This window comes from Brachionichthys hirsutus, chromosome 8, assembly GCF_040956055.1.
Source record: "Brachionichthys hirsutus isolate HB-005 chromosome 8, CSIRO-AGI_Bhir_v1, whole genome shotgun sequence".
Lineage (NCBI taxonomy): Eukaryota > Metazoa > Chordata > Actinopteri > Lophiiformes > Brachionichthyidae > Brachionichthys > Brachionichthys hirsutus.
The window spans coordinates 11,402,718-11,422,464 of NC_090904.1; the positions used below are offsets into that span (position 1 = coordinate 11,402,718).

Sequence of the window (19,747 nt, forward strand, 5' to 3'; positions counted from 1 at the left end):
CTACAGAGGAGGAAAGGCAGAGGGCAAGATTCCTACGGATTCAGAGATGTTTGCTCTGAACTGAAAAAACGAGGCGATTCACAAGAGGACCTGGAGCTGTAGGAAACAGCTAATGAGCTGACACGGTTCCCTCTGGCCTCCCCGCTCACTCAAAGCCTTGTCCCGGGCAGAGCGAGAGGTTTGCAGCCTGTCAGCGGCAGGAGGGCAAAGGGGGGGGGGGGGGGGGTAATTAAATGTTTTCCTTGCAAATGCTAGATGAATGAATGTCTTCTGCATCTCGGATGTTTATTTCTGTGAACAGAGGAGGACAATGTGGCCAATAAGGCTGCACCGCCTCAATGAAGGGTGACGTCCCACCCTTGAGAAAAGAACTAGCTACGACTATTTGTTCATGTTTTGATTACAGATTGTAGAGTTCTGCACAAATATATTCATTATTCCCCATGCATTATTATAGGACTAATTCAGGAGAGGTTAAAAATGTCTCCGCACAAATTATGGGAGGCGCTGCCTAAATGATCCGGAGCATTACGGTGTAGTAAAGGGAGAACGTGTTTAAATTACTTCCTTCATGTTTTTGTGGGGGGGCTTACCATGTATCTTCGCCTGGGTCGACCTCTAGCCCTGTTCCTTGGCAGTTTCATCCTCAGCATACTTCTACCGATATAGTCACTTTGAAGGCTATTGACTATTGAAGACTATTATTAGTAAAACTGTACAATTATTGACAACTAATATTCAAAACAAGACTATTTTTTCTTCTTCTTTTGGCTTGTCCCATCAGGGATCGCACACAGGAAATCAAGCTCCACAAAACAGACAGCTAAAACTTGTGAACAATAGGATCTTCTTTAATCTTTCTGGTGTGATGATGATGAATATATTTATTAGATAGAATGTTAGAGTACAAGTACAGTCAAACAATAGTATGACCTGTATTACAGTACAAGTACAGTCAAACACCCTGTCAAAGAGGAGCATTTCAAGAAAGCCCTTGCGGTCTTGTTTCCGTTGACTAAGAATAAAAATAAATTACTCAATTGATGCAAAATAACAATAAATTAAAAATATATAACGTATATATTATGTCAACAATGCATGAATTCCTCTTCCAATTCTCTTTTCCACTTGCTTTTGTTTTCTGTCTCCTATCTCGCACAGCACTGTTCTTTAACGTCATAAATAAAACAAAAAAATGTAATTATGACGTAGTTGCGTGGGTCGGACGTGAGATCCGTCAAATCTCTCTCGTAGTTATTAAAATAGCTCCGAAATACCCGTCCAGACTTTTAAAGCGAGTCGCGCTCTGATTGGCTGCAGCCCCGGTCACGTGGCGCGGTGCAGTCAGTCGCCGTGCCGTGCCCCGAGCCAGCGCTGAGTGGAGTCTGTCTGCCAGGAGCTTCAGCAGCGGCTCGTTCTGGAAACCCGCGACACTCGCTGACAATTAAAAGGAGCCCCCCCTCCCCCCCCCCTCCCCTTCTTATTCCCGAGGATTACGCTTCACCATGGGCGACAAAAAGAGCCCGACCAGGTAACGCGACCGGCCGCGGCCGTTTATTCGAGTTGTTTCCTCCGTTCCGGGATCGATATTTGGATGCGGTCTTCCTCACGGCAGGAGTCGTTTCTCCCTTTCTCGGTTGGAGCTAGCCAGAATAGTGCCGTCACTATGGCGGCTTCTCCGCTCCTTTTAGAACAGTCCCTTAAAATGGACAAAGGGATTTTTCTCCGAGGACACGCCTGACATTCCCCGAAAAGCTTGCGCGTCTCGACGAAGCCTTCCGGAGAGTCAATGTCGAAATGGACGCTGCGTGATATTGGTTTTGTTAGCCGACATGCTAAAGCTTTGATGCCGGATTTTTTTTTTTTTTTTTTTTTTTTTTTAAGCAGCGCTTGCTTTGCCTCGCTAGCCCATCGTTAGCTGCCGATACAACCAGACGGTGTGGAAGCTTCTCTACTGTTTGGGATTTCTAAAAAAGAAGAAGAAAAAAAAAAAATAGAGCTCTACTCGCCGGGACTCGAACCCATTATTAATGACAACCCCCCCCCCCCCCCCCATCCAAGTCGTTCGTGCTTTAACAAGTAGCTTGTGTGTTCCTACACCGCCTTCCCTTTGAAGTGATGCGTTTGTGTTGGAGGTATTTAAATAAATAACAATAAAAAAAAAACAACCCAACTTGACCTTTTGTTATTTGTCTCATTTCCAAGGCCGAAGAGACAAGCTAAGCAGACGGCTGAGGACGGCTACTGGGACTGTAGCGTGTGCACCTTCAGGAACACCGCCGAGGCGTTCAAGTGCAGCATCTGCGATGTGAGGAAGGGCACATCCACAAGGTAACCGCCCCCCCCCCCCCCCCCCCCCCCTGCTTGACTTGGCTGCAGCGTGTGGGAATGACATCCTATTTGTCTGTGGGCGGCGGTGGCCAGTCTTGTTTGTTGTTGTTCTTTTGCATTCATCGAGGCGGGCTGGCTGCTTCCCTCGTCTGCCGTCGGGGAAGAGACTTCATGATGGGCGTTACGGCGGAGCGGCGGGGAAAGGGCGGCTGTTTTCTTATTTGTAGTGTTTGTCCTGGAGCAGAGACGATTGTGTGCGTTTCACCTACCTGTAGGATCACAGAGGCTCCCTTTGGAGTTGCAATCCAGCTGCGTCGCGTGGATGGCCGCTGAAGACGGGATTATATCTCTCGGATTACCCCCCCCCCCCCCCCCCCCCTGTCGCTGCAGAAATTCATTTTCTTTCTGTATCGGTTTGGATTTGTCCATGTGAAATAATTTAACATTCTTAATCTACTCCGAATCAGCTTTCGTTGCTGCAGCTGATTAGAAGAGAATTCCCTCGTGCTTTGTGCTCAGAGTTTCTCGACAGATTAATATTTTCAGCATTTATTTATTTTTATAGCAACAGGCTTTAATGCCCCGCCCCGAGCTTAACTCAAAATGCATTTGTGTGATGTCAGCAGAGGACAGCGTCTTATGGGAAATGCAGATTGACTCACCGCGCATCGTGAATATGGCGGCGGGATTCCCTTTTCGGGTTTGTGTCGAGTGACGCCGCCTCGTCCTGTTGTGGGGAAATGTTTTTTGATGAGCCGCTGTGTGTGTGTGTGTGTGTGTGTGTGTGTGTGTTGCTACGGCATGACTTTGTTTACTTGTGGCATCAGTTGCACCGAGGAGACGGAGAGGTAGACGAGTCGTTTGTGGGTTTTGTTCACGAGTCCCTTTCCAGCTGTGGTTTTACTACGAGCGGCTTGGCCGACACCCCGAGCGCACCGCAAGCGGGGAGATCGCTCTTCACGCTGCTTTTACTGAGAATCCAAAAACGCTAAGCTGAGTCTTAACCATTGCCCCCCCCCCCCCCCTCCTCGTGCGACCTTTCTTCTAGCAGTGTGTAAGTTTAAGTCCACAACTGATGATGCGGACGGCGCCCGCAGAGGGACAAGCTTGTTGTTGCCGTCCTGCCACATCGCCTTGGCGACAGCCCGGTCGCCGCTTTTCGCTAAATTGTAGAACATGACATCACAGGGGACTCAGTCACACGTTCCTGTTTGATCTGAACAGTTGATCTTTGATTAAGACGGTGGTGTTGAGACGGGACTGCGTCTTATTCTAATTAGCTGTCTTTTCTTTGCTGTTTGATCTATTTGAGCAACGCGTGGAACGGAGGAACATGCTCTCAGCCGAATGACTCACGCTTACGGCTGCGTTTATCGTCGGGCTCTGCTTTGAATGCACTTTTATTCAGAACAAGACTAATTAGCTGGCGAAGCTGGTGTAGGAATCAAAACCACTGTCCTTGATGCTGAAGACTGATTCATATCGTCAGGTTGCATTTCCTGAGATGAGCTTATTGATTTGTGCAGTTGGTGCGATATAAAGGTATTTAGAAATGACTCGTTCTGGGTGAATGTCTGGAAGTTACCTCTTTCAACGCGTTTCTTGTATACCGCCCCTTCACATTGCTTTCTTCCCCTCTCTATTGAGCGTGATATTCCCAGCCCTCACACTTTGGACTGAATTACTGGAATCATCAGCTGTTTCTACAGGTGTTCACGGGGAACCCACCATTACACAATCTTTAGTAATTGGCAGATGGAAGCAGACACTCCAGCAAAGCCTGAATCGCACTTTGTCCGCTGCCGGCGGTAGGCATGCTAGTTAACGACGGGCTGCGCATCCCTGATTTGTGCAAATTGAGGCGAGAATGTGTGTTAACAAGAGCAGAATTCTGGTGGCCGGCATCAGCATGCAGGGAGAGGCCCGATCTCCCCATGCGGGTGCAGCCTAGCAAACCTGTTGACCCTGTCTTGCTAGCTAGACGGAGTAGCACGATAGCCAAGTCGGCTAAATCTATCCGCCGCTGACTCTTAAACAAGAAAGCACTCGGCTTGTTTTTTTTTTTTTACACCTGACCTCACCGCTAATTTAAAAGTCTAAGTAGCCAAAGTGTCCAGTCGTGCTGCATTTAGTGGTAATCAGAGAGGGGGGGGGGGGGCATTAGAATCCTCTGCTATCATAGTAAAATGTTTCTGGCGTCTGAGCCTGATCACTGTGTTGTTGTACATCAGTTTGCTTTGTGGTGGTGTTTGGTATGCACCTCTGTCAGCCCACGGGGCCCAGGGAGAAGCCATTAGGAGCCCTCTAAAGTTGATTGATGGCGGGGATCACAGGAAGTCTTGAGGTACCGCGGTCCTTTGACTCCTGTGCCGTTACGTGTGTGTGTGTGTGTGTGTGTGTGTGTGTGTGTGTGTGTGCAGCTCCTCTGTTGTTTCAACTACTTCAAGTAGCTTCCATCTGCGCTTAATATAAAGCAGAACAAATGGGTGTGACTCGAATGTTAGTGAAATGCGAGGCTCTGGCTGAAATAAATAAAACGAACTTATCTGACGCTCGGTCTGTGGGAAGGACACGGATGCATCGCAGCTGGTACGCAAATGTACGCATTAATGTGAGATTTATGTGTTGATTTAAGGCCAGTGTTAATGTAGCACGTCCCTACTAATACGTCTTTATACAAAGACGATTTCAACAGAAATGGAAACAACGTTCAGACAGTATTGTTGTGTTCTATTTAACATACAGCACATGTACACAGACAAGGAAGCTAAAATTAGGTCTCAACTTAATTTCTTTTTAAGGTCATCTCAACCGGTGGATTCCAGAGTTCTCACTAAAATGAAGATTTCTACTCGGTCTTGTTTGGAAAGTAGGAAGTATGATAATCGAGTGTCACAGATAATCTATAAAAAGATCAAATGCAGATAATCGAAGGTAATTTTTTGGGTTATGGTTTATGGTACTGTATATCTATTACACACTGTGGTAACAAGTCAGTTTTGAAATCACCTGTCGCTTGTAAAAACAGTCATGTTGTGCAAATATTGTCATAAGTGTAAAGGAATTTAAGGTGACACCAATTTCTGATCGCTGGTTACTGTAAATTGTCTTTTGCGTCTTTAGTGTTGAGTCAGTAGCTTTGTAATAAAACCACACGGGGAAACCCATAAATACACAGATTATTAAAGATAGAACCAGGAAAACTGTCACGACTACGCAGTTCTAGAGTCATAAACTGTGGTGTGGCTGAAAAAGTAAAAGTGCATCACTTCCTTTGTTTAAGCGTGAGGCTGTGCAATTATTGGAAAATGATTAAAGTGTGTGTGTGTGCGTGTGTGCGTGCGTGCGTGCACCTCTCTTTCTCAGTGATGGAATGGAGTCATTATAATCCATGGATTCCTCTGCTGTCACATTAAGGCAAATTGTCTAGGATAATAGAATTACATAAGAGGGACATGCTGGTGCTTAATTTATATCTGCCCCCACTCCCCCCCCCCCCCCTGGGAGGAAACTGCTTTTGCTTATCCAGCATTATCGGCATCTGCACTAAACCCTTAAGCAAGCCTGTGTTACTCTAATCTTTACATGTTAATGGATGGATTTAAAAGTTCTTAATTACTTCATGGGACGCGGCGGCGTGTGAGTAATTAAATACAGTAGGCAATTTGGCAATCTGACGAAACAGAAATGTTGAGAGCTGTTGAATGATGAGTTTGACGGCGAATGGAAAATTCACCAAAAAAAAAGGACAGACAGACAGAGAGAGAGAGAGCGAGCGAGGGTGTCACAGCTAACCGATAAGTGAAGAGAGGACGAGGGCAAACGCAGGACAAAGGCAGAAACGGCAGGCAAAGGACAAGAGAGGAGTGTCGTGTCTGGACGTTTGTGTGAGTGTGGAAGGAAGGCGGCATGAATGGCTGCGAGGGGGGGGGGGGGGGGTGCTCACTCGAGCAAGAGTCTCCAGAGGCCGAAGCAGAACGAAGCACATCATTACCAAGGGAGGGAGAGCGCTCGGCTGGACAGGCGCTTCTGTTTCCACCAGCACCACCGTTCATGCATGGGGGAGAGGAAAGGGCCGTTTCAGGAGTCATTTGCTCAAGATGAGGTAACGATTGAACTATTTGTTTTTGCGGTTAAAAGCAAATTTTAGAAACTTTTGTTCAACTGCTACTTGGAGAGTTTTGATCCCGTTACCTTACGGTTTGCCTGATTGCATTAAACAGGTCATTTTTTTTATAAGATAGCAACGCGCTGTCGGCAGAGATGAGAGATTTGTGTCATCAATTCAGCGTATGACTAAATGTGAAGTAAGGTCACACTGTCCCCTCCTGCTGCTGAGATAAGGCCTTGAGTAACAGCCAGAATAGAACATTATGCTGTCACAGAAGCCGACTACAGAGTGTTGTTGCTTCATAATTCTAACCTTTGTCCGAAATGGTAGCCTTTACCTTTGACCAGCACATTTAAATGAGTTCATCCCGAAGTCTGACGTTGTTTTCACACCTGACCAAGCGGAGTCGGTTCGATTGTTGCATTTATCACTATCTGCTTTCACACTGTGATTTTGAAAGCGCACCAAACTTCACATGGTTTAAAGAGGCGCTCGTCGATCGGACAAAGTAGGAGGGGAGATCCCATGTTTGTTTTTGTTTGGAGTGCGCGCTGTACTTCCTCTACCCTAGATGCACTGCGTATAGCGTTGCTACGTACATTTGGTCCAGTGTTTGATCTGGTGAGCTTTCACACCACTTACGAACCAAACCAGGGTTCACTTGCAAGCGAACCCGTTTCCAAGCAGACCAGAGTTCGAATGAGCAGTCACACCTGACCAAACGAAGCGGACTATCCGAGGAAACGAACTCTGGTCCGTTTAAAGCGATGCGAGTGGATATAGAACATTATTATTACCATCAGTCTGTCCCGCTGCAAAGTTCTCAATTCAATTCAGCTTTATTTATATAGCGCCAGATCACAACATAAAGTCATCTCAAGGCACTTTACAGGACTAGCAGGGAAACACAGAACCCAACTTGACCCACAAGAGCAAGCACTCTGGCAACGGTGGCAAGGAAAAACTTCCCTTTAACAGGCAGAAACCTTGGACAGAACCTAGGCTCATGGTGGACGGCCATCTGTCTGACCGGCTGGGTTGAGAGAGAGGGCGAGAGAGAGAGAGAATGGCAGGTCGGAGACGAGTCAGAAACAAGGAGATGGATAGGGAAGTGATAGCAAGGCGGAGCAGGAGCAGACAAAAACAAATTTTCAGTTACCAACAGGGGATTCAGAGGCTTCAGACCTCCAACCTTTTGGATTGTAATCTATTGCAGACACGGGATGTTGCACCCAATGTCACCAGTAGAGCACCAGTAGTGCTTGTTGCACATGCATGCGAACCAGGTTGCGTTTTTATTCAAGCAAATTGGCAGCGAGATGACAGAATGGAGACGGAGGTGACTGGGACACATGCCAGATCTTCCGGCGGGAAATAGGGTGAAGAGGGGGTGAAGAAGACCTACTTAATGCCGGTGGAAATGGGGCGCATGCATGGAATAAATGATGAGAGAGCATGGAAGAAGACAAAGAAAATGATGGAGAGGCAACATAGGCGCAAAACAAATGAGTCGAGCTGCGTGACAAAGTGCTGCTAATGGAGGGAACTCGCCCGTGCTTTAGTGCCTTTGCGATGACACGTTGCCAGTTTGTCTTGTGCCAGACATTTCTAGCCTCGAAGGACAAATCGTTTGAACGGAACGGTCTGCGGTGGCCGACGGGGGGGGGGGCAAACATGCTGCAACTTAGGAAAATCTGTTTGACAACCGAGCATGCTGCAAAAACACCACACAAACACACACAAGTTTTTTGTAATTTCTTTTATTTAGAGTAATAGATGGATTAATAAAGTGCTTATAAGCGTTCTCTCTCAACACTTCCATCTTGTCGTGGCTTTTGCGTCATGTTTGCAGCTGTCGGCCGCCCTGAAGTTCAACCTGAAGGTGAAATTTCTTTCTTTCACATGTACGCCACAAACTCAGAAATCTGGTCAATTACATTTTTATTCAGGGACAGATCTTTTCTTCTTCGCTTACACAATGTGTGTCACTCAAATACAATGTGAGGCTGTCAGGGACGCACAGCAGCCACCGTGGTGCTCTAGGTTTTACTTATTGGACGGCAGGAGTGATATTTTCCAGAGATTTCGTTGAATTCCTTTTGCTCTGTACAACGGGAACCAAATGTCACGCCTGGCTGTTGTTTCAGGATGCGTAGATGATTTGAGACTTGATGGAAAGCTTGTTGGGGATCCGCTGTCTCCCATGAGGAGTGTTGGGTGGATGGCTTAGAGAGGGGAGAAGTGACCAGAACATAACACCCTTAAAAGTTCTGCCTTTCAGGGACTCGCAAAGGGATGAATGCTCAATGCCTCTGGCGGGCAGAGGAAATGAACTGAGAATCAGTATAGCCCCAGGCTCTTCTCCACACGATCTCTTATTCAACCACCACAACACAACACACTCACCCACAGACATGACTTTACCCCCGTGGATGGCTTGAGGTGACGGCTCTGGTTCAGACACTTCAGGCTCACGCTGGTCCAGAGCTTCCTCACAGGCAGCAGAACGTTCATGGATCGCTGGTATTTGTATTCTTAACTCTAAAATGCTGTTAAATGAATGAAGGGGGTTTCTTCATGTGTAACTCTAGCAGTATGTCCACCAAGTTAAGAACAAGGCCTACAAGCCAATCAATCACCAAGTATTGCAAAGACTGACCACAAGATGTGGGCATGAAACCAAAAATGACTGCATAAGGCATAGGAACGTACGAAAAACTCTGACGTTGGTCCTGACTTTAAGGTGATGAAGCCCCCTTAATGTTTCATTCAAAAACGTTGTCAGTCATCGAGGACCAGGATCCAACGTGGGTCGTTATTTGCCATGGTCACGAGGGCAGTTGGTGATGCTGAACGGTCCGGGCTCTTCGGTTCGGTTCGTTCTTGGTTCTGAGAGTCCTCTCGGCTGTCGGCTTCCCCGCTCGCCGTCTCCTCTTCTCTGTACGCCACCGCATTCACTCAGCCCGGCAGGAAATAATTGCTTGTCCTCCACACAGCACTTCAAATAAAAGAGCGGCGTTAATGAGGGCATTCCTGCATCACTCCATCACGCTGTCCGTTCATTCTGTCGGCTTTCCCTCGATAGAGTTCCCGCTGAAATAACCGGATTTTGCTCACCAGCCGAGCCGAGGCCGTGTCTGTTTCTGCGACGGTCCGGGCTCGGTGGAGCGGTCTAACTATCGGTGTCCGCCTGAATTAGGAGCTCTTAAGCATGATGATAGTTATTTCAGGTTTATCCGGCGGAGGGAGTTTCAATTCTCCCCCCCCCCCCCAGATGTAGGCATTTAGGCACGAGGATCGGACGAGCTGTCAATCGTGGCGTATTGTTGTGTGATGGGGAGGTAATAAGCTCTGAGCCCCTCGCAGCAGGAAATGATTTGACAGCACGGCTTTACGCGGTTGATGCACGCACTCACACACACCCACACACACACACACACTGATTCCCCAGCAATAGATTGGCGGCACTGGGACGTTTGAGCAATTTCTGCAATTGGACCACGGGGTTCAGTTTTGGACGCGCTCCCAGGATCATTTCCAGTAAGTCTTGTGAAATACAGAAAGTTTTTTTATTTTCATTTTATGTAATGGTAGCAAAGTGAAACGGTTCAGTTCTTCAGTCATTCTCAGCAACAATTAAAGTGTAATAATTACCTTCTGTTTTTAACGACGCGGAAGCATCATTTTAAATATGGAGCATCATTTTTAAGCACAGGCGGTTTTATTCAGAGCAAACACTGTTCTATTAAACGAACGCGACACAAGCAAGTACGATGTCGTAGTCGCTGAGCCGCGGCGCTTCGTAAAGCTACGATGGTTGGCCGCTAAATAAATGATGTGACAAAGAGGAGCGGCGGTTTGTATCACGCCAGCAGAGCCTCATGGCTGATTTACGACTGGCACTGAATCACTCTTAAACAACCAGAGCTGGGGCGGGGGGGGGGGGGGGCACCGCGGGGCGCCGCCTCTTCTTCTGACACAAATCTTAGCTTCCGACCGGGGCTTCAACGCTGCATCAGCCAAAAGAGGCGTGGAGATTATCAGTCAATCAATCACTTACTCACCACTTCCTTAGACTAACTGCTCTCAGTGCTCAATGATTCCTGATCCGGTCGGATGCCGGCGGAGGGATTTTGAGGAGCACATGATCGGTAGCTCGACGCTCTCTGCGGCTTTTTAACCTCACAATTGGGTCTGTTTGTCTGTCTACGCGCATAACTCAAAAACTAGACTTGAAGTGTTTGTACTGTACTGCTGGTTTTATCTGGATAGTGGCAGAACAGGAGAAACCAAAGACGAGAAAACAAGCGTACAAAACTCTGAGGATGTTTTCCTCAGAGTTTTCCTCAGTCAGTTCAGCAGAGAATCCGGCGATAAAATGTTTGCTCAAAGAGATTTGGTAAATGATTCACGCATCATAGGCCCCCTTTGTCTGGAGGGGGGGGGGGGGGCAATCCTGTGAATTGACTGTATTGCTTATGAGTTAATTCGCTAGTAATATGATTACTTGAGAATTTCAGATTATGCTCAGCCCAGAGGAGGGGGGGGGGGGCGGCTCACAGCAGGTAGAAGGAGCCCCGGGTGCTCCTTAGCATTCGTCGCTCCCGGAGGCGTATTGATCGCAGTATTACGAAACGTTGCTCTATTAAATCTTGATTGCCTTCTGATCAGCTGTTACCCCCCCCCCCCCCCCCTCCCCCCTTCCCTCATCAAGTAATCTCACTTAGTGGCAGAAAGAATACTACTTGACCTTGGTGGAACAGCAGTCGGGGGTGGGGTGGGGTGGTCACAAACTAATTGGGCTATTATGTTTTTAAAATGCTTGGCAACTGAGGGACTGAGAAGTCAGTTACTGAAGACGTGCAAAGATGGAAGTCCTGAAACGGGAATAACTGGACTGGCAACACGACACTGGAACCTTGAGGGTAAACCCACTTAAGCAGCTGCCTGAACGTGGCTCTCCTCTACAAGCCGCTGAAGTCGGTGTCGTCCGTGTGGCATTGTCCTCGGCTCCTTTTGTTTCTGCAGTATGCACTCATTTCATTAAAGCCCATGGCAAGGTAGACAAAAGAAAACTTTATTATCTGGCCTGATGCTTTGGCGGCCAGAATTCCCATTGCTTTAAAGACTTCCTACTCAACGGCAGGTGTCCTAAAGCGGTCCCAAACATCAAGGGACCGATCCGGTCTTCGGATATAACCTAAATTGAGCGCTGCCAGGCCGTTTGCTTGCGTACTAAGCTTTTCGAGGGTTTGTTCGTGCGAGCGAACTTGTGGCTTGCTCGCCGCATACGCCCGTGATGCTGGCTTGCGGCTCGGTCTCAGCTGAATGGGAGTCTCTGGAAGTCTGCAGTCATACCCCCCCTCCCCCCCTCCCTGGGCCTCTGCTTACCCCCCAGATGCTGCCAGCTGGTGTCCATTACGCAGCAGGTGTGCCTGTTGGCTCTGCGAGTCGTCGTTGAGCAATTCGGCTCAGAAGTGCAATCCCTGTTATTACGTGCAGCTCTTGCAGCACACGTGCACGTAACGGCTCGTGCACAGTATTCTGTGTTTTGGGATTTTCGTCGTCCTCGTTTGCTCATTCCCGTTGCTTGGAAAACGACAGAGCGGACAGAGCAGCTGGCTCCACGGTCGCCGGTGAGCTCCGACACCACGTCCGACTGAATCTGTCCGTGACAAATGGGGCCAACCCTGCGGTAATCAGATTAGAGGACATAAGTGATGTGCTGCAAATGCTCCACCTTGTGATCCTGTGCATTCATTTTATTATAGCCGTGAGCTAATGAGATTATCCCTTGAAACAGAGCTGCTCCAACAGGAAGTGGATGCATCAACCTACCTCTGCTGTAACTGGGAGCAGCAGCAGCCCCCCCCCCCCCCCTTGTGCATTCACCTGTCTTTGTGGACTGTGATGTCTGAAGACGGTCGCAGCGCCGCCACAAGGCTAATCCGCGTTTGTGCCTTGGATCTTGTCCACAGGAAACCCAGGATCAACTCCCAGTTGGTCGCCCAGCAGGTGGCCCAGCAATACCCGATGCCGCCCCCGCCAAAGAAGGAGCGGAGGGAGAGGAGCGAACGCGCAGACAAGGACCGCCCAGATGGCGAAAGCGAGCGCGCCAACGGAGAGGGACGCCCAGAATTCGAGCGTCCAGAGGGAGTCCAGCCAGAGGGAGACACTCCTGAGAAGGAAAAGGACGACAAGGAACAGCCAATCGACGACAAGCCAGACACGGAGAAGGACATCAGCCCGGCCATCACGAAGAAGCCCGGCAACAAGAAGACCAGGTCGGCGTCCGCGCCGACGTCTCGCGGTGATTCTGGGTGTTTGTCTTTGCTGGTGTCGTTCTCACAGATCGTGTGTTTCCTGTTGTCCTCTCAGACCCAAATCGGACGCCCATCAGATCCCACCCAGTGACAAACACAGCATACAGTCGGGCAAATCGGCGACCAAGACCAACAAGAACTCTCACATTTCCAGGTGTGTACGAGTCCACGCCGCGCGTTTCTAAACGGGGCCGCACGATTTCGCGCTTTATCCGACGCTCAAACAGCCCCGGGCTTCGTGGGAAACCTCGAATGAATCACCGATGCTCTTTTACACTCAACACCCACTCCCACTTATACACACTCGTTCTGACTGTGCATGCGTCACCAATGAATTGAGCAACAGCCTCCCCTTGTCGTTGCTGAGACGCAACTCAAGCTGATATTTATTCTTATTTCTTTTGTCGTGCGATCGCAGGCCCAAACTGAAGAACATCGACCGGAGCACCGCCCAGCAGTTGGCCATCACCGTAGGGAACGTGACGGTGATCATAACAGACTTTAAGGAGAAGACCCGCTCCTCTTCCACGTCCTCGTCCACCATCACGTCCGGCGCAGGGTCCGAACAGCAGCACCAGAGCTCCGGCTCCGAGAGCATGGACAAGGGCTCGTCACGCGCCTCCACGCCCAAAGGGGACCTCTCCGTGGGGCACGACGAGTCTTTCTGAGGCCCTGGCTCTTTGCTACCGACCCCCCCCCCCCCCCCCCACGTTTTCCCCCCTACGTTTCTGGACACTATGGCTCCTAATGGGGGGGGGCAGAGATTTCGCCTTTCCCATTGCTGCCCTGCCTCCATTTCAAAACCAGCCCCCCCCCCCCTGTATCGAGAGGAGTTGGCTGGCTGACAGGAACAGTACGGTGCGCCTGCCGGCGAAACAAACACCCCCACTAAGGAGACTTCCCTCACGGATACACCGCGGCAGGACACGCGAGACAAGCTGGGATAAACGCCAAGGGTAACGCCCCCCCCCCTCCCCCTCCCCCATCCAGACACTTGTACGTATTGTTTTCTATTCGTATGTGGATGTGAGGCCAAGTTGACATTTTTATTTGTCATTTGTTTTTGTAATGAAGAAATGTCCGCCGGGCACAATAACTACCATCTTTTCAGCTATGATTACCCTTATTTATTACCTGTTGCACCTGTATACGTTGATGATTGGGGGGGGGGGGTGTTTTTGTTTTCTACGTTCAAGCTTGGCTGTGTAACTCTGCCGATCGATCATTCCTTCAGTATTTTTATTACAGTTTAAAATATGATAGGACAAGACTCGACGCACACACACACACACACACACACACACTGGTGCTAGATACACTGTGAAGCGGTTTTGCAGATTCTGGGTTTGCCCATTCACTCAATGTGACAGAAGTGCTGATGAATCAAATTCTCATTTACTTTCAACGACACTGTCTTACTCTGAACACTGTTGGGACCTCCGCCGGGTCCGTCTACTCATTCTGTACAGGTCGATGTGCATCAGAAGAAGGTCACCTGAAGGTCACACGCCTGATTTCTTTTTTTCCAACAAGACTGTCAATGATTTTAGTACGCTATAGCAAATCTCTTCTACGATATCTTATGTCCTGAACTGTACAGTGTAGGCTGTTGTGTAAAACACTAAAAGCTGTTGATATTCTCTGCATTCCGTATTTCGATGTCGGATCCCCCCCCCCCCCCCCCCTGGCAGAAGGTAGCGCTGTTCTCCTAGTTCTCGAGCTTCGACTTTTTTTTTTCTGTTGTGACTGAAGGATGGTTCCGCTCAGTTCCTTGGTAAAACCAGTGTGGAACCGTAAAGTAGGCCCGTTGTGTCAAACTGTCGTGAATCGATTTCTTTTTCCGTCGTGGTCTAGAAGACACCCGTCTCCGATGTCCGTCCTTTCAACCTGAAAGACGTGCAGACGTCGACAATTCAATTGACTTTTTATGTTTTCATTAATTTAAGGCTCCTGTCATTGAAGGCTAAAAAAATATAAAAAATATCACAGTAGTTAATAGAACAGAATCACTTTCAATTTGTTAGAGCCAACAGGCTCATTTAAGGATTTTAATTCACTTTCTCCTTAGCCGATACTAGACATACAACATAATTTCATTTAAATTGTATGAAATTGTATAAAGAATAAATGTGTATATGATATCTTAGTTTTATTTATTGAAGGACCAAAGGAATTTCATAATGACATGTTAAATAGACAGATAAATTACAATTTGAAATGCAGTTATCTAAAGTGTGAGATGAATAACAGTTTAAATAAAGACTAATATAATCCATGTAAATGGTGTTCTTATTGTACACTTGTCTCTGTGCACGGCTAAACGGGGGGGCAGAGAGCTTGCAGCAGGCAATAAGAAGCAGCCCCCCCCCCCCCCCTGGGTGCAGGTGGTCGGCCCGAGACGAGCTCTGGTTCTGCTGGGCCACCACAGTGCATGTAGCGCCCCTTCGAGAGGCCTCAACTCACCAGAGCAAATAAAAACCCTGGTTAAGGTGACTTATCAGGTCCCCGAAAACACGTTTAGATCTAAAGGGGGGGGGGGTGGATTTCATGTGCGCCGACTTTGCAGTTTCACACATGCGGATGATCATCTTTTATGTGTGTTCATAAGTTGTTGTTTATTCTCTGAAGCGATGATTAATATGTAATTATCTACTTTAATGCAAACAGATATCGACTCGGTGTTTAAAGTGAGGAAAAGCAATGTGAATAAAAAAAAAAAGGGACAGTGGGGGGGGCGGGGGGGGGGGGGGTCTTTGTCCAATTTTTACTGCGAATAAAAGCCTGCTTTGTAATGCAATTTAACAGAAATGGGCCTAACAAGCCATCTTTTCGCCTGCCTTACCTGCAACCACGTTCACTTGACTGAGTACTCCGACAGAAAGAATTCATTGTTAAATTATTGACGAATGGCCATTTTGCTGCGTATATGAATTATTGCTTGTATATAGAAATTTAAAAAGTGCAAAAGAGAACACTACGACTCGGAGCTGAAGTCTTCTGTTTCCTGTTTCCTTTCCGCGCAAGCAGTTCTGTTCTTGTGTGCGACCAGTAACCTTAATTTACTGTGTAAAGATGGTTACATTTTTTTTAGCTTTGTCAGAAACCCAAATATAGAGAAGGCTTGTTTACTGACTGTATAACCTTTACCGTGAATTAACTATTAAGTGTATTATAAAAACTCATTTCTTCCTATAACGATGTCTTGTACAACGCTTTTAAAGTTATTGCTCAGTTTTGTTTTGTTTTAAATGACAAAAAAAAAAACATTTTAGGGAGAGTACAATAATCCATTCTTTGTTTAATCCCATTTTTTGTTCTGTTTCTCTATCTTTTCTGTTTCTTTTTTATTTGCTTATAGCTGATGTCTTTGTTTTCCCTTGTGAAATGGTCACATTATGTTCCCGGTGTGGAAATGCATGCAGCATTTTCAGCAGCTCCGCGGCTCCTTGTCTGGCTAACGATGTTAAAATAATACATGTTTCTAGCATGTGCACGACTTTGCGCTTATAGGCTAACCTGATCATTTTCTCCGCTTCAAATAGAAATGTCTATTTATGAATTTTGCTTGTAGTTTTTCACAAATAAAATTGTTTAAAGTTATCCGTTTTCTTGCCTGTTTTCTGGCGTCCTTTATCGGTGCTGTCCATCTGCCTTCGCCAACGCGAGAGAGTTCTCACCTCGTGACATGAGACGGCCCTCATATTGACCAGCCTTCAATCATTACGGCCTCCAGAGGCTGGTTAGCAGCCTGCTAGCCATTCTGACCAAAGAGCGCCTTCCTCTGATGATGTACAGATAAAAAGGTCATGGTAGAAATGGACACTTCCTCCAGCCGTCTTGTCCAACTTCCCCTTCCAGTTGAAGGAGACTCGAAGTTTCCTCTTTAACATCTTATCCTCCCTGAGTTTAGGTTGCTCATTTCTGTCTCAGACTTTCTGTAAAGTCTTCTTCAATGAGGATCATAGTTTTAAAAAATTCATCTTCACGCTGAAGCTGAATTGGAATCACTTTTCGCTTCTTTATTCAGCGACTCCACCGGTGAGGTTATTCCTGAGACGCTCTTCACACTGCCGGTGCGGTCGGAGAGAGACGTTCATTAAGGTCATGCACGTCTTTTGGCGAGGCCGGCGGACTGATCTTAAAGTCCTGCACGTCTTTCACGGCGTTTATCCTCTGGTTAGAAGATTCCGTAAATAATTGAACAAAGGTCTGGAAGTTCTTTTTTTTTTCTCTCCACGTTGTCCGATCAGAAAAAGATTTTTTGTTGATCAAGCGGCTCATGAATTGTGGACGGTGTGTAGGTGTCCTCCGTCTCGCTCGCAGGAAGTCCGGGATGGAGGAAAATCTACAAACATCACATCAAAGGGAACGCCATCCGTGCAATTGGTTTGGAGTGGAGTCAATCGGGAATAATCCAGCAGTACGTCTTCCTGGTTTAGGTCGGAAACTGGTCTATGTGACCCTTTTATTATAGGAAGAAGGTTGACGGTATTTTTAGGATCAGTTTTCCATCACACACTGCCTTACTGTTAATGTCACTGCCCATCAAATAATCTCATGGAATTCGAATTGGATTGGCTCTGCCTCTCATTCCTTCATCCTCGCTGCACTTATCTTCCCCTCCCTTTCCCTTGACTTCGCTCATCGAGCTCTGGCCAAAAATTCACCTCATTAAAATCCAGCTCGACGGCCAAATCATCAGATGGCGAGTGTGTGTGCTCGGAACTGATGGGGGAAGCAGACACGGGAAAAAGAAAATCTGTCAGCAATTGTGGAATCATCACCAATCCACGGATGACTCTGCTATTTGTACTGCTTGTTTAATTCGTGCTGTGGAATTTCTTTCCCCTGGGGAGTAAAAACCTGTACGGAAAGAAATAGCATATGTTTTGGGGGGGGAGGGGGGGGTTGCAGCCACTTCCTCCGGGGCATCCTTGAGCCTCGATCCCTTAACCTACTCCAGAGCTGCTCCCTCTTGACGGATAAATGAAATATATTATAAAATCTGTTTGTTTTTCAGGTCACCGGCCAAACAGAAAGGCCCAAAACACCGGACATAGAAAGCGGGTTTGGACCCATAAAATAAAATTGCCGTTTTGGTGTGACGCGAGTAAAAACAGATCACATCGGCTTCAAAGCTGCCATTCATTTGTTTGATGATTAGGTGTCTCGGCGAATATTGGAAAAGGTGCACCCACAACAGATGCATCTCTTTAGGGTTTATTTTTCACCACTGAGTGGTTTTAATTTCAAGCGAGTCATTAAATCCAGTTGTTGTTTTTTGTTTTTTGTGTTGCACTCCTCCGTTAGCGCTGCAACGAACCGGTTCGGCAGAAAAAGGATAAAAGTTTCACGTTTTCCTGTTTATTCAACGGAACTAAAAGATGCACGAAAGTGAAAATTTAAACCGGAAGTCCTGCATGCGCACATCTCAGCGTCGTCTTTAAGACCCCGGTGTTCACTGTGTTTGTGCTTTTTGTGTTGTTGTTCTCTGATTCTCTGCTTGCATTCCTTTCAAGGAGTTTTTTGTGTGCATCAAACTGTTACTATTTGATCATTTCTAATTAAATTAACAGCTGCATTATCTCATCTGTGAGGAGGATCAGCACCTCCAAATCCGAGGCCACGGTTATCTAAGTGGTCTGACCTCTCCGGGTTGGTGGGGGGGGGGAGTCTTTGCCTCAAGTGGAGGAGCTCAAGTATCGAGTCTTGTTCGCGAGAGAGGGAAGGATGGAGCGCGAGATTGACAGGCGGATTTCAGATTGCTTCCTGGACGCCTCCCCGGGGAGGTGTTCCGGTCATGTCCCACCAGGAGGAGGCCTCGGGGAAGACCTAGGACACGCTGGACAGATGAGGTCTCTCCCAGGAAGAGCTGGAGGAGGTGCCTGGGGCGAGGGAAGTCTGTAAATCCCTGCTGAGACGGCTTCCTCCACGACCCGGCCCTGCACAAGCGAACGAGGATTGATGGATGGAAGGATATCTAGTCTGCCCCGACTGGAGTTTCACCTCCGCTCTCATTTCATAGCCGTACGAGACGCCGCAGCCTTTGTACCGATCAAGCCTCAGGAGACGTGACCTTTGCAGACGGACGACTGTGAACGCACGCTGCTCTCTGGCATAGCGTTGCAGGCACATCGTTATGCATCTACGTGCTGGAAATGTGCGTGCAGTCAGAATCCATCTGTTCAGCCGTACCGGGGTGCCCTTGGGGAAGGGCGATCCCTGTTCCTTAAATGCTTTTTAGAGTCGTGCTGTCACTCCGAGACAAGAGTTCAGAGTCCCCGGTCGTTGGCGTCCGCTTTCATAATCCGCAGATCCCCTGAGGATCTCCACTGGTCAGCATTCAAGTCAGCAGTCCATCGCCTCCACCTTATTGGTGACTTCCACTTCCTGGTTGGTAATCATTGGCCCAATTCCTTTTGGTTTGATCTGAAGCCTCTCTTTTTGACTTACCCCTCGAAACAGATTTACAAAAGCCGTAGGCCGAAGTCCCTTATCTTTTAAAGGGCGGGCGCCGCTCGTCACGGCACCAACAGATAAGTTATGGTTGAGGTAATTATCACAGGCATTTAAACGTTGGAAAAGGAATCCAGCAGTCGGCTGTCACGCCCACAGTAGTCTGGCAACAGATTTCTTTCCTGCTGTTAATCAGATTAAGAAAGTATTGTAGTCCTATAAAAGCCTGCTGCTAGTGACAAATCCAACCTGACTAACAGGATGGGCAATATACTGTCCTAAACAGGGTGCACCTCGCCTCTCTTAGTGTCAGTTGGGACAGGCTCCAACCACCCCCCCCCCCCCCCCACCCCCCCATGACCCTGTGGAGGATAAGCGGTTGTAGACAGTGATGTTTCATGCGCTTCCGGGGAGTTTTTGCGCCTGATGCTTCAGTCGCTGAATCCCCCGGTAGCGCAGAGTAACTGAAGTTATTCCAACCAGACCAACCAGATTATCCGGTTATCGATGCTCTCCATTATTTCCG

General features: G+C 47.7%; 1 protein-coding gene across 1 annotated transcript; it reads left to right on the forward strand.

Annotated features, from left to right (window-relative positions):
• Positions 1–1,505: 1,505 nt before the first annotated feature.
• On the forward strand, positions 1,506–13,436 carry rybpb (RING1 and YY1 binding protein b). The gene is made up of 5 exons (XM_068742704.1): positions 1,506–1,531; positions 2,206–2,331; positions 12,421–12,726; positions 12,821–12,919; positions 13,184–13,436. Exons 1-5 carry the CDS (start codon positions 1,506–1,508, stop codon positions 13,431–13,433), a joined length of 807 nt encoding a protein of 268 aa, XP_068598805.1. The 3' UTR covers positions 13,434–13,436.
• The last annotated feature ends 6,311 nt before the right edge of the window (positions 13,437–19,747 follow it).